Here is a 13,556-nt window from a genome sequence, read left to right as displayed (position 1 = left end):
ACAGCTATGCTAGCAGCATAGTGTGGGGAGCAGACAGAAGGCAGCTATCATCCTTGTAGCCATCTTGAGCCATATACCCTGATAAGAGATTTGATTACAATAGCCTACAACAGCTGAGAACACTCTGATAACATCTTGCTTTAGATACCCAGGATCTTCCCTTGGGTGTGTGAGACTTAAAGCTGTGATTTAGAGTGGAGACTTAAGGGCGTGACTTAGAGATCAGATTTAGAGACAAAGCCTAAGGGCATGACTTAAAGGCGTGACTTAGAGGCGTGGCTTAGAAGGGAGACATATAAAAGGCAAGAGGCAGACAGAAGAGTACAGTACAACTTGGAGTAGGAATTAGGCATTGAGGAAGAAGACAGACTAGAGAACTCAGAAGAAATTATTATTATTAGGTAGTAGGCACTTGGCACTTGGAGGAAGAACTTGGAACTTGGAGGCACTAGGGACTAGGAACTCAAGACTTGGGACTTGGACTAGGAAGAAAGACTGAAGAATAAATGGGATTGAATCACACTCTGTCTGGTCTCCATTCCTCACGTCCATCCTCACACTCTCTCTTGCTGAACACCTACATGCAAACCAGAGCAGCTTGGGGCAGTGAAGGCTCTAACAATTTAGCCCCCAAGGCTTTTGGCAGTGCGGGTTCCAACACTGACAGATCGGTCTGAGACATTTTGGACCCCAAGTGTGGGGCAGAGTGGCTCTCAACATTTTTGGCGCCCAACGTGGGGCAGCTCGGGCCACAACAGCATAGTCAGACAGCTATGCTAGCTAAGCTCCATAATCCCCAGGCCAGAAACAGTCCTTTGCTTTCCCACTGAGTACAGCATTCTGGTGCCTATCATGGAACATGCTGGCTTCTCTAGAGTGGCTTTCTTGTTTTCTGCCTAGGATGCTATGACTATGGCTTTTGAACATGATATCAAAGCTGCAGGATTCAGTGTTAGGGAACCGCTCCCTTCTGGTGCTCTCTAAAGACCAGTCCAAGAAGTGGGGGATATACTCCAATGGGAATGTGTTAATTAACCCATTTTTAATACTATAATGAAATACTCAAGGCTGGGTAACTTTATAGAAAAAATAGTTTCATTTAGCTCACAGTTCTGGAGAGTCAAGGTTATGGCATTGTGACATCATCAGCTTCAAGATCAAACAGATAAACCTCTGGGGGACAAATCACAGTCAAAATGATGGCAATTATTTAAAGTCTCCACTCTGATCACTCACTGCCCCTGCAGTTGCAGCAAAGCATCTGCAAACACAATCACAGTTAGACTTCATGTTTATCTACTATTCTCTCTGGTGATAGCCTCAGAAAGACAATCTTCTCACTTGAGCATTCCCAAGCTTCCACACACATCTGTCAGGTTGTCACAGCATGGTAAGTCACTCAATTCTCTTGAGTTAGGATGTAGTCAGACTCTGGGTTTATCACCACAAAAACTGGTTAACACCAGTGTAGGTCTCACTCTCGTTGACTCTTTTAATCAAACTGAGGCAGAGAAAGAACATGTACCATGAGCCACAAAACTAACAAAAGAGCAGGGAGCAGATGGCATGCCTGATACCAGCCATGCTCTCTAGCTGTTAAACAGTGCTGCTCCCTGTGGGCAAACTAAAGCAGATTTTCTTTCAGTTTGTTTACATTCTGCTACCAAGTAAAATAAAATGTAGACATAATTAATCCATGCACCATGCTAGGAAAAATACAAAGCAAACAGACCCAAATGAAACCAATAACAGATTACCTATTTGCCCTCCTTCCAAGATGCCAGATTAGAGAAAGTAAGGAGGGGTCTAAAATAAAGCCATAGAATGTGGTAACGGTGAGGGCAGCTTGGAGAATGGAGCAGATGCAGGAGCCCAGCCAGAGAAGAGACACATGCTCCTCCTCTCCAGGGATGCTACCGGGTTATGCTGCAAAAGAAGCTGCAGGATACAAGGGCCATCATGTGCCACTGGCCTGTCATCCCCCTGCCTGACCTAAGCCTCATTTCTCCATGCTCCATGTTTACTGTGGGAGCCCCAGAACCACATGACTCCCTTGCTAGCTGGATTCTGATTTAGTTTCATGAGAGGCATTCCCAGATGTTTAGAGGGCAGGATGAAGGGAAGAAAAGACTTTCCTTCCTAAAGGACCCACCATTTTTTTGAGTTCTATCGACCACCCCTCTGTCAGAAGCCTTGTAGCAGCTCGGGACAGTTTTCTTCATCCTACCCAGGCTGAACCTTTAGCATCTTTGCCCCACCCTGCCTGGATGATCCAGATGCAAGAACACTATAGATGCTAATCTCTGTACAACACTGTCATCTCCCTCCTGCCCTTCGATTCCTTCCAACACCCATGTTACCAGACCTCCACGTTGAAAGAACTGTATTTTTTTGCCTGGATCTTAAAGGCACGTTTCATATGTCACACCCATAGCTATGAGAAAAAGGGCCTCAGGAATTGTTGACTCCTCTGCTCCACCCATAGTGTCAGACTTTGGGCACACTGCCCTAGCATCTATCTGCACTGATGACTTCTGCACTTTGTGGACATCCATGGGGCACTATGCAAAAAATTTGAAGCTGAACCGAAAGTCCTGAGGCTGAGGTCACACAGTTATTTACAAAGGTGTATCTGAACCAAAGACAAGGTGCCTCTAAGTAGCCAGCACTCCCCCAAGCTCTCCATGCAGAGGCCTGTTGTGGGCTCCTCTCTGTGTTCTTCTCTTTTCTTATCCCCCATTCTCCCTTCTTTCCTTCCTCTTACCCAGCTCCCTCCCTCCCTCCTAAGATAAGATGTCTGCTCACTTTTAAAAAGTCCTCCTACTCTTGACCTTTAGAGACTAAGGGTTTATATGATCTCACACCTGGCTAGTGGTTTAGCCCCATCTCAGCAATGGGAACCTAGCCTCCTTGTTAGCTTGGTCCATTTCACTTAGCCCCACTGGCACACTCCCTGTATCTTCATACCTAGCACCCTGCTGTTTACATGATAAAGAACACTTGTAGCGACGCCCCTCTGACCCAAACTGTGGTCCCCAGAGGTGAAGTTTAAGCAAGCATCAGAGGCTTAGGAGTCACCCTAGGGGAACCTGCTCTAATGGTCACTTAGGAACTAACTGGTTGCCTCACCAAGGGCTAACATGGGAATACTAGAGAGAACTCCAAAACCAAGAGAGTTGAGGCTCCTCAGGGGCTCCATGACTTCTCTGCCTGTGCTCAATTACACTTTTGGCTAGTTTGATGACCTGCGTAGGAGTGAACAATGCAGAATGCAGCAAACAACATTTCAGCCTCCGTTCTAAGAACAGCATAGGCTAACGGATAAGACTTAAACATGATTTGGGAAACAAATTGACAATGTCACGTTGCTAGCTTCATGTGCTCCATTTAAATTGTTTCAGGTTTAGCTGTCAAAAGATAAGGTGGAATTGGAGAAAACCCAAATGACTCTGTGTGTGTGTGTGTGTGTGTGTGTGTGTGCGCGCACACACACACACACATGTGTAAGACAGAGGTCAACCTCAGGTGCCTTTCCCATCACTCTCAACCTGATCCTTTGAGGCAGGGTCTCTCACAGATAGACTATCTGACTAGGAAGCCCCCAGGGATCCTTCTGTCTCTATCATCCAGCACCAGGTTACAAATGCTAACAGCCTTGCTGGGCTTTTCAGGAACTCAGCCTCTTGTTATCCACTTAACCTGCTGAGCCACCTCCCCAGCCCAAACTCACAAGTGGCTTTTTTTTTTTTTTTAAAGATGAACAGTCCACATTTACCTAGTATGTGTACTGAGGGCTTCCCAAGCTTAACCCATGCAATTCTCATGACAGTAAGATGGCTCACCGTCAACAAAGTACTGAGTCTCTAATGATGAGAACCCTGTCCCCCAGGCATTGCCAGAGGAGGCAGGCGGCACCTCACAGTTCATCCAGCACACCACCTGTCTCCCCTCACTGGCCAGCCCCCAGTTCTCGCCTGGCACGCCTTCCTCCACAGTTTGGCCCTGAATACACTTCCGGATAAGTTCCTCGGCTGTGATAAGCAGGCCCGATCTCTGACAGCTGTTCCCCGCTCTTCATCATCATCTGAAACAATCAGGAAGCATTAGAGAGTACTTTTCCCTTTACAAAGGTGATAATTAGATAACAAGCTGAGATTAAAGTAATTACAGTCAGACAGCTGGCGAGGCACTACAGTCATGTTGAAATATTGTTGGTACTTCAGCATCTGGTTCTAATAACGGCATAGGCTAAAGGATTTTACATTAATTACAAAACATAATTTAATATAAACATATTTAATTACAATTGATGAGCGATAAACTGTTCAAGAACGACTTAACCCCTTCCATGTGTCAAAGCCATGGGAACTTGGGGCAAATTGTGGCTTGTGCTGCCATTTCTCCTTCCAGCCATGCCCTCCACAACTCCATGACCCCCTCTCTTGGAGTAAAGCCCCTCACTGAAGGAATGTTTCAGGCAATGATATTGCTGATAAACCCATGGGTATCCCACTCATGCGCAGCGCCCACCATCTTTGGAATGCTGAGAGAGAAGGCTGCCCCTGAGTATCCCATGCATGCGCAGTGCTCGCTGTCTTTGGCATGTCGAGAGACAAAGTTGCACTGCTCTCAGGCTTGGCGCTTTGCCTGGTACCAATAGTCAGGGTCTTGTCACCACTGGAATGTCAATGTGTAAGAACACTTAAGGTTTTACCTGAAATAAAACATTATTCTGGCAGAAATTCTCTCTTACAAGCAGCCAATTTGAATCCTTACCTCCCCCGACCCCCGACCCAGAACTAGTAGAATGCTATCTTTGGGTGCCTGTTATAACAAATTGGGACCACACAGACATAATCTCCAATAGAAAAGAACTCAACTACACAAGAACCTTCCAGGTGCCCCTCTGCAAATGGAGACATACAAAAGCCACAAAAGTTAAATGGGGCTAAGTTGCAATTACACTGAGGTGGCCCAAGTATCAACCCAAAGGGCACCTAAGGCTGACTCTTCTTAAGAAAGAGTGTGTGGCCTTGAGCAAGTTGGAAAATAACTGTTAAAATTTTCTATTTGACAAACAATAGGAAATTGCCTGAATATCTTTGCCATTTGCTGTGGATTTTTAAAGTTTAATATGCACCATTTATCCTGGAAAAGAGACAGTTTGTTGGGGGTACTAGCAGTACCCCCAGTGGCCCAGTGAATTACTTGCCCGGTAAGCACAAGACCCGAGTTCCATCCCCAGCACCCATATGAAAAAGCCCAGCATGGGGGCACACATCTGTAAGCCCAGCACTGGGAAAGCAGAGAGCGGAGGATCCCTGGGGGCTAACTGGTCAAGTGGTCTAGAGAAATTAATGAGCTCTAGGTTCAGTGACAGACCCCGTTTCAAAGAATAAAGTGAAGAGAGATTAAGGAAGACATCCAACATGATCAACCTCTGGCTTCCATGTGCACACACACACACACACACGGGGGGGGGGGGGGGAATAAGGAGAAGAGAGAGAGAGGGACGGAGGGAGAGAGAGAGATTTTCTGGTTGTTCTGTATTCCCTCTTGCAAAGAGAAGAAAAACTTAAATATCCTAACATGGAAATCTTCGATCTGAACAGGCGCCCTACAGTACTGGACAGATTGTGCTCCTTGGCCGGTGAGGAAGGAGGTGGGATGGAAAGTATCTGGTTCTGCATTTGCTGTTCTAAAATTTCTCTCCAAGTCATTCAATTAAAAACTTCTGAATCAAAAGAACGAAAAACATAAAAGAAAACTCAAGGTGGAAGAAAAAGATTATGAACGTGTGTGTACATATATACACATATATATGAAGAATATACATACATATATGTATATATCCAGAATATGAAGAATATGCATACATATATGTATATATTCAGAATATAAAAAGAACTGTTACAACTCAACAACAAAGCCAACTGAAGGGAAGCAAAAGATTTGAACAGACATTTTCCCAAGAAAGACATGTCCCAGCTTGATGGGAAGAAGACACTTGATCTTATTAGTCCCCAGGAAACCAGGGTCTGAATGGAAATGTGACACAGTCCACATACAATATAATGACTGTAATTTAAAAAAATGGTAATAACAACTGTTGGTGATGAGATGGACAGACTGGAACCTCATGCCCTGCTCACAGGAAAGCAAATACAGACACTCTGGAAAACACGCCTGAGGGTTCTCAAATCATTACACAGAGTCACCACACCACCTAGAAATTCTACTGTAAGCATGTACCCAAAAGTATTGAGAAATGCCTACACACACACACACACACACACACACACACACACACACACTGTTCATAGCAGTGTTGTCCATAATCACCCCCACATGTGAACATGCTAAATCTCTGTCACCTGATGAATGAGCAAGTAGATAAAATGTGGTACACCTCACGTCATAGTATTCAGGAATAAAATGCCGGGAGAGGCTATTCACGGGTGAACCTGGCAAATGCCATGCCAAACTCACTCGTGCAATGCCACTTATATGCAAAGTCCACAGGAGGAAAATCCAGACAGACAGGAAGCGGATAATGATTGCCAGAAGGTAGACAGCTAATAGGTAGGGAAGATCTTTGGGAGAATGATGGGAATATTCTGAAATTTGATAGCAGTGCTGGTTACATATTGTAGATAAACTAAAACTCAATAAACTGTTTAGAATTTAAAATAATTAAAATGGGGCCTGGAGTGATGGCATGGTAGTTAAGGGAATCTGATGCCCTCTACTGGCCTCCACTGGCACTACACTTGCATGCCCTTACCTGAACACATACATAAACATTAATTAAAACTAAAAATATTTGAATGGTTGAAACACTGAGTTTACTGCTGTGTAAATTTTACTTCTATTTTTAAAAAGGCTATCAACTTGTGTGGCTGGAGTTGAAACCCACTAGAGAATCCCAGGAGCTTATGTAAACTGTGTGTCTCAAAGATGCCTCAGTCAAAAAGGGAGGAAGCTGAGGCTATTCATACGCCAGTCCTATCATCCCACAGCTGAAGGCTGCTCTTAGGAAGGATCTGTTTATCAGAACTTCCGGCCTGCCTATGAAACTAATTCTGTGAGCCAAAGAAAGATATGAGACAAAGAAATGCTGGCTTCCGTGTTCCAGTGTGCCTCCAAAGGACACTGGGAGGGGCCAGGAAGCTCAGGCTGTATGCTGGCATTTTTGCTATGCTGTAACAGTGAGAATAAGTAAGAAACTGAGCAAGATGCATTAGAGAACGTTCTCAGTAAATGTGAGTTGTTTGTATAGGAGGTTCAATAAGGTTTAACAATTTTATCCAAACAGTTGAGCTCCCTGTAAGATGAAGATAGACTTCACGTAGCTTTCTCTATAGGACAGAGTCTCTCCAATAAACAATTAAATTAACCAAAAAACACACTAACCACTCTGGAAAGCACGCTAATCAGACAATCAAGTCATCAAGGCATCCAGAGGATGTAATAAACAACTTTACATCTCTCGTCCTCCTCCCTACCAAGCATCCTCTGTGGGGGAGGCAGCTGCTTTTCTCACAAAAAGGCCTTGAGGGTTGATGTTAATATCTGCTCAAGTCGCCCCACATCTGAACATCATGTGGTTTGTTATGTAGGTGTTTATTTGAGCTTCAAATAAACACATTTGCTGACAAGTTAGTGTAAAGAACCAAGATATGTGAACACCTGAGACCCTGGGAGAGGCAGAGCAGCACAATCCTCGCCCACATGTCCGACCTTCTGTTCTCCTTTGAAGAGCCCACTATCCAGGTTGCTTCACAAATAGACGAATAACAGAGAAATGCTGTGCTCCAAATCCCAAGCAAGGGCACACAGCAAGGTCAGAGTGAGACTCATGCCTACCTGAGCAGGTAGTGGTTGATTATAGTGTCGAAGTAGCTGTAGTACACAGCGTTGTTCACGTGGCCGTACTGGTCATTGTCCTGCCACCTGGTCTGGATGGGCAGAAAGTACCCATAGGCCTCCAGCTGCCGACGGTGATCCTCCGCTCGCTGATTGGCCGATGATGTAGATACAGAACGAGTGGCATTTCTAAGAAGAAGCCTCCGTACCCAAGGAATCATAGTGATGGCTGTTTCAGAATTCCTTCAAGGGAAAAAAGCAACCATGGATATGAGTGGCTAAGAGACATCATCTAATCTTAGTCTTATAAGCTACGGCATACAATTTTAACCACTGGTTTCAAAAGGATACTGTTTCTTTTTTAGGAAATGAATCTTTCAAGATAATCCAAGTCCTTATCACAAACTCTAAGCACTCTCCTAAAGGACTCTTAGTGCCAGTGAGGTGGTTCAGCGATTAGAGATGCTGATGCCAAGGCTGGTGAGCTGAGTTTGATCCCTTGGACCCACATGGTAAAAGAGTATGAAAATAGAGTCCCTCAGAGTTGTCCTCTGACATCCAAACGTGCAGTGTTGTGCACGCACGCACGCGTGCGCACACCACACACACACAAATAAAGGTAATTTTAATTTTTTTAAAGAAAAGGATTCTTTACTAAACATGTTTTGTCACATCATACAGAAACAGACAAAGCCTTTGTTTGAATTTTAAAAGAAGGGATTTTAAGTGTGTTTGCATGGAGTCTTTTGTTCTACAAAGTATTTTCAATAGCATAAAAATCTAATGAAATCTGTAAAGTACTCAAGAGTATAAATACACAGCTCAGGCCATCAGTATAAAATAAAATGTTCACCAGAATATGTTATCAAGAAGGTCTAACAACTGTAAGTTTTAAAAAGTAAAGCATAATTAGATTTTTAAACAAATTATATCATACAGGGAAAAAATATTGCACTTCTACAAAAGACAAAAACGTAACTATATTCATTATTAAGAAACATTACCACATGTGCTATTCCAGTCTTGTAGACCTTTTAAAATGGGGTCCTACTGTATGTGTTGTTTTGAGCTCTTTACAGAACAATAGGCCACTAATGTGTTTACATATTCATCTGCCTCTGTGGCAGCACTAAATTCCATTATATCTCATTGCATTGATGCACCAGAATTTATCACGTCCCACACTGATGCATATTTAGTGTTTTGATTCCAGTTTGGGTCATGAGATGGAAATCTTTCCAAATAAATCTTTATATGTATTCACCATTATTTCCTTAGGATAAATTCCTAGTAGCAAAATTGCTGGGCCAAAGGACAAATGAATTGTTAAGGATTTTGATATAAATTAATACCCTCTGGAAAGACGGTACCAATTTGTCCCCTCCCTAGCAATGCATGAGCAAGCCAATCTCCCTGTCAATTGTAAAATGCTTTGTCAATTTGACTGTGTTCTCTCATTTCCATATAAATTTAATGAAATGTGCTAAGTGGAGAGATGACTGCTAGTACCAGCAATGATGGAGTAACTCAGATCAGAATAAGCTTCTCTGTGTGTGAGAGAACATGTTGCAGAATAGCAGCTGGATGGGGTGACACCCAGTGAGGTCCTCATTCGGGATCTAACAATAGCTGAGGACACATTAGCGAGCTAGAACCTGTGTTCATTTGTTTGTTTGTGCATTCCTTGCTGTCTAAGGGATAGAAACCTGAACCTTAAACATGCTCTGAAAATGCTCTACCATTAAACCCTGGCCCAAATTTGTGATGTTCTTGCTATGCTAGAAGAGGCAGTGACATCAGGAAGGAGAGCGAGCTTCAGAGAGGAGACTGATAACGCCATTCCTATTAAGGCACTCAATGAGGCATAAGCTCATTGAGTGAGACAGAGAAAGAACCCAGCAGGAAGCACAATGGTCGTGAGGCTGAAGGTTTAAGAAGAAAATGGAAGTCTTATGGTGCTAACGGTACCAAAAAATCAGCTTTCAAGGCTTCCGAGGAGCAGGACACAGGCTGGTGTGTGGGAAGACAGGGCACTCAGAATGCATGAAGAACTTTACAACTTCCACAAGAAAAAAGATTTTTTAAAACCCAATTGAAAAGCCCACAAGGGCTGGGATGTAGCTCAACTGGAAGAGTGCCTGCCTGGCATATACAAAGCCCTGGACTCCCTGCCCAGGATGACAGAAACCAGGCATGATGGGCATCCTAGTACTAAGACACAGAGGCGGGAGGATCAGAAGTTCAAGGTCATCTTCGGCTGCATGTTGAGTTGAATGAGCTGTGGAATGTAGGAAGCTGCTGTTAGCAGTGGCTATACAATTATCTGCGCAGTTGCTAGGCTGATAGGCGGGCCATTAGTCACTGCCAATCCCGAGGCATATTGGGTGGTGAACGAACAGCCAACCAAAAGTGAATACGTCACTCTAGGGTGTATTTAAGGGAGCCTCTTCCGGTTTCTTCCGTCTTTCCGCTTTTGCTGTTACAAGAAGTAAAGCCTCGTCTGTAGTGATACCCGATTACTGCCTCCGTGTCCTTATTCGCGGGCGAAAAGGGATTTTGGGGGCGCGCGATACAACTGGTGCCAAAAACCCGGGAACGTCAAGGTGCCGCGGAAAGACCACCCAAGTTTTGGGTCGGGTTAACAAACTACAGGATAAGAGGTACACACTTTGGAAGTTATGTCTAAAATAGAAATCTTAACAAGCGGATTTAAATCCACTGTGGCCACTTCATTAATTAAACTCTTGCTCATATCGCAATTGTTTTGTGGCTACTCGGGCATATCAGAACTAAAGTGTGTTGGCAGGCTACAAAAAGGGTCTGGTGATAAAAGGGAGTGTTCAAAGGAAACACGGACTACTGCAGAGTCCATTAAGCTTGGAGACCCTCCGCCGGATGGCGGAGAGAGATAACGGAGGTCAAAGGGACCCCCCTATACTTCATTAAGGAGCCTGACTCCATAGAACTGGGCAGCTCCGAAGAGGAAGCAGCCGCTTGTGCTAAAATCTTAAGTCACTCAGCCCAGCCCCACCGACCTCGGCCGGAGCCAGCGGCTCGCTCGGGCTCGAGGGTCCCCGGCCGTGCTTCTCGGCTCGGGCTGTGGGAACAGAGACGCTGCGACAGGGCCTGGGTCAGACGAGTTACAGAGGCGTCTGCGCGGCTTGCAGTCCAGCAGACAGAGGAAGCCGGGCAGTGGTGGCTCACGCCTTTAATCCCAGCACTTGGGAGGCACAAGTTAGAACAGATGCCAGTGATGGAACAAGGGATTTTTACTGAACCGCGCGCCACAGAGACGGAACCGCGCGCAACAGCTGCGAAACCGCTCGCAGCGGCGAAACGTGGGAACGGGAGACTGAAAAATTGCCTAGAAGCGTGCTGTGGCCCGGGGTGGGAAGCTGTTTGTGTTTATTTCACAGGTGGAAACAATTTAATTTGGGTCCCCACGTGGCTGCTGCAGCCAAAATGGCGGAGCGATGGCGGAGCGCGGCCTGGAGTCGCTGGCCCCCACGTGGTACAGACGCGGCTGCAGGAGCGGGAGCCGTCGCAGGATCAGAAAGAAGGAAGCTGGATTACAAGATTTCGGCTCTGACTCCCTTGCCATTTTTGGCTGAGTATATCGATGTGGGATTTGGTAAAATCTTAAACTGTTCCAGAGGTTTTTAGTTCAAATTTAAGGTTTTAAATAAAGGCAAAATCTCTCAGTTCGAGACTGCACCTAAACTGGCAGGCAGGCAGGCAGAGGGAGGTTAAGTGCATTTACATTTGAATTAAGACAATGCAGACTGCCTGTAGAAGCCCGGGTGCAAAGCATTTCCTTTTGTTCTGGGTCTTCAGACCAGGCCCTAGAAATGTGCTTAAGGGAATTTGTCTTTTGTTCTCATTGTTTCTTGTGAGAGGAGGGGTAAACCTAAGACCCAAAGATTTTACAACAGTCTGTGGGCTAAAGGTTATGATTGTACTGCAGAAATTAAAATTATATCTGCTTCCCTCCATGAGTATAGCTGTGCCTGCTGATAGAATATGGTTCAGGTTGTTTTAATTCCTCTGTATTTGGAATTGTTGAGGATGAGATGCCTTAGATTCCTTTAATATGTGTTACAATTATTAGAGAATAAAATTGGCTTTTATCCGATATTCTCATGGAACAAAAAGATTGGTTATTAAATTAATCCAAAATAAAGTTCAAATTTAAGTTTTATACAACCTAACTTGTCTTATCCAGCTACCATTTCAATAAATGTTTACATAAAAAATATTTTTATACCATTCCTTTACATTTCTGGTAAAGGTAAAAGGTTTACAGATAATAAATTTATTCATAATGTTTAAGAGCCCATGAAACAATATTTGTTAAAAAATAATTGCTTTAAAAAATGGGTAATGTTTTATACTTTACATATATATACAAATTTTGTTGCTTTAATACAAAAGGGTAAGAGGTTAAATCCTTTGGTGTATATTATAGCTTATTAGTGGATTTCTCTAAAGAAAATTTTTTCTACAAACTATCGCTTCAATATAGCGAGCTTTTAAAATTTTTAAAATACTTGTTACTTCAAAAAAAGGTATTCAAAGACAGTGTCTTTCAATGTTTGAGTCAATTTGACTTTAGAAATAACTCAGCCATTAAGGCTGGACTTAATTTAAAATATAAAGGCTAAACTCCCAGCGGCCACGTGGTGTCTCACAACCATTTGTGGTGAGGATCTAACGCCATCTTCTGGCCTATGAATGTACATGCAAAGAAAAATAGTTTACTTTAATCTTAAATTACTCTCAATAATTTTTAAAGGTTGTTAAGAGATATTATTTGACTAAAACCTCATTTTAAGCTTACCATAAGAGGATTTAAAACCTCTGTTTAATGTTTTCAAAGGGATGTAAATCCTAAATTAAATCATATATATATTTTCTTGAGTTTATCTTGCTTCAACACAATTTATGTGTTGTAGTCACTGTTTAAATGTTAAAAAAGGGGTATATCTACCTTTGTCTTGTTAAATATGTTTCATAAAGTGCAAAATGTTTCGGCTACAAGATTTAATATCTCTAGCCATTTAAATAACATTAAAAATTAGTAAGGTGTTTTGGAAATACATCTACACAACCGGTGTTGGTGTGTGTAGACCCTTCATTTTTCTTTATGTTATCCAACCTTCAGAATAATTCTGATATCTTGGATTATAAGAATGTTACATGCTTTTAGCACAAGGCTAGAATGGATCACTAGACCTAGCCTTGGTTGTGCATGTGCCTACCTTTGTGCCCATCTCTATACATCATTATAGAGACTTAAAATATACTTTGGTCAATCAGAGAGTTGATTGGCTCTAGCCCATGTGAAGGGGCTCACAGATGTGGCTTAAATAAGCTGTGTCAACAGCCCCACATCCAGGTGTTACACCTCTAAGATTTGTGAATGATGCATTTACTTAAAGCCATGATCTTTCTGCTTATTTAAAAGGAAAGTGAAATGGGAAATTGGACCAGATACAGCAGCCATTGCAAATCCGGATTTCCAGCCTTGATGGAGTGTGGATGGAGCCTGTTTCCCGTGGAGATTTTACTTATTAAAAATAAATTTCTTCTGCCTTTTCTTTCTTTCTTTCTTTCTTTCTAAAGAGCGGAAATAGGCCTACTTGATATACAGCTCTATGATGTGAATTAGTATTCATAAATGGTTGGTTTGT

General features: G+C 43.2%; 1 protein-coding gene across 3 annotated transcripts in view; it reads right to left on the bottom strand.

Moving 5' to 3' along the window:
- The window catches only part of LOC143441382 (uncharacterized), a 158,206-nt gene that overhangs the window by 76,638 nt on the left and 68,012 nt on the right, over positions 1 to 13,556 (bottom strand). For all 3 annotated transcript variants that reach the window (XM_076929375.1, XM_076929374.1, XM_076929376.1), the window contains one exon: positions 7,867 to 8,109. In XM_076929375.1, the coding sequence (XP_076785490.1) occupies positions 7,867 to 8,087 (221 nt within the window). In that variant the 5' untranslated portion in view covers positions 8,088 to 8,109. The remainder of the gene's footprint in view (positions 1 to 7,866; positions 8,110 to 13,556) is intronic.

Source organism: Arvicanthis niloticus, chromosome 2 (genome assembly GCF_011762505.2).
Source record: "Arvicanthis niloticus isolate mArvNil1 chromosome 2, mArvNil1.pat.X, whole genome shotgun sequence".
NCBI lineage: Eukaryota > Metazoa > Chordata > Mammalia > Rodentia > Muridae > Arvicanthis > Arvicanthis niloticus.
This window is presented reverse-complemented; position numbering and strand designations above follow the sequence as displayed.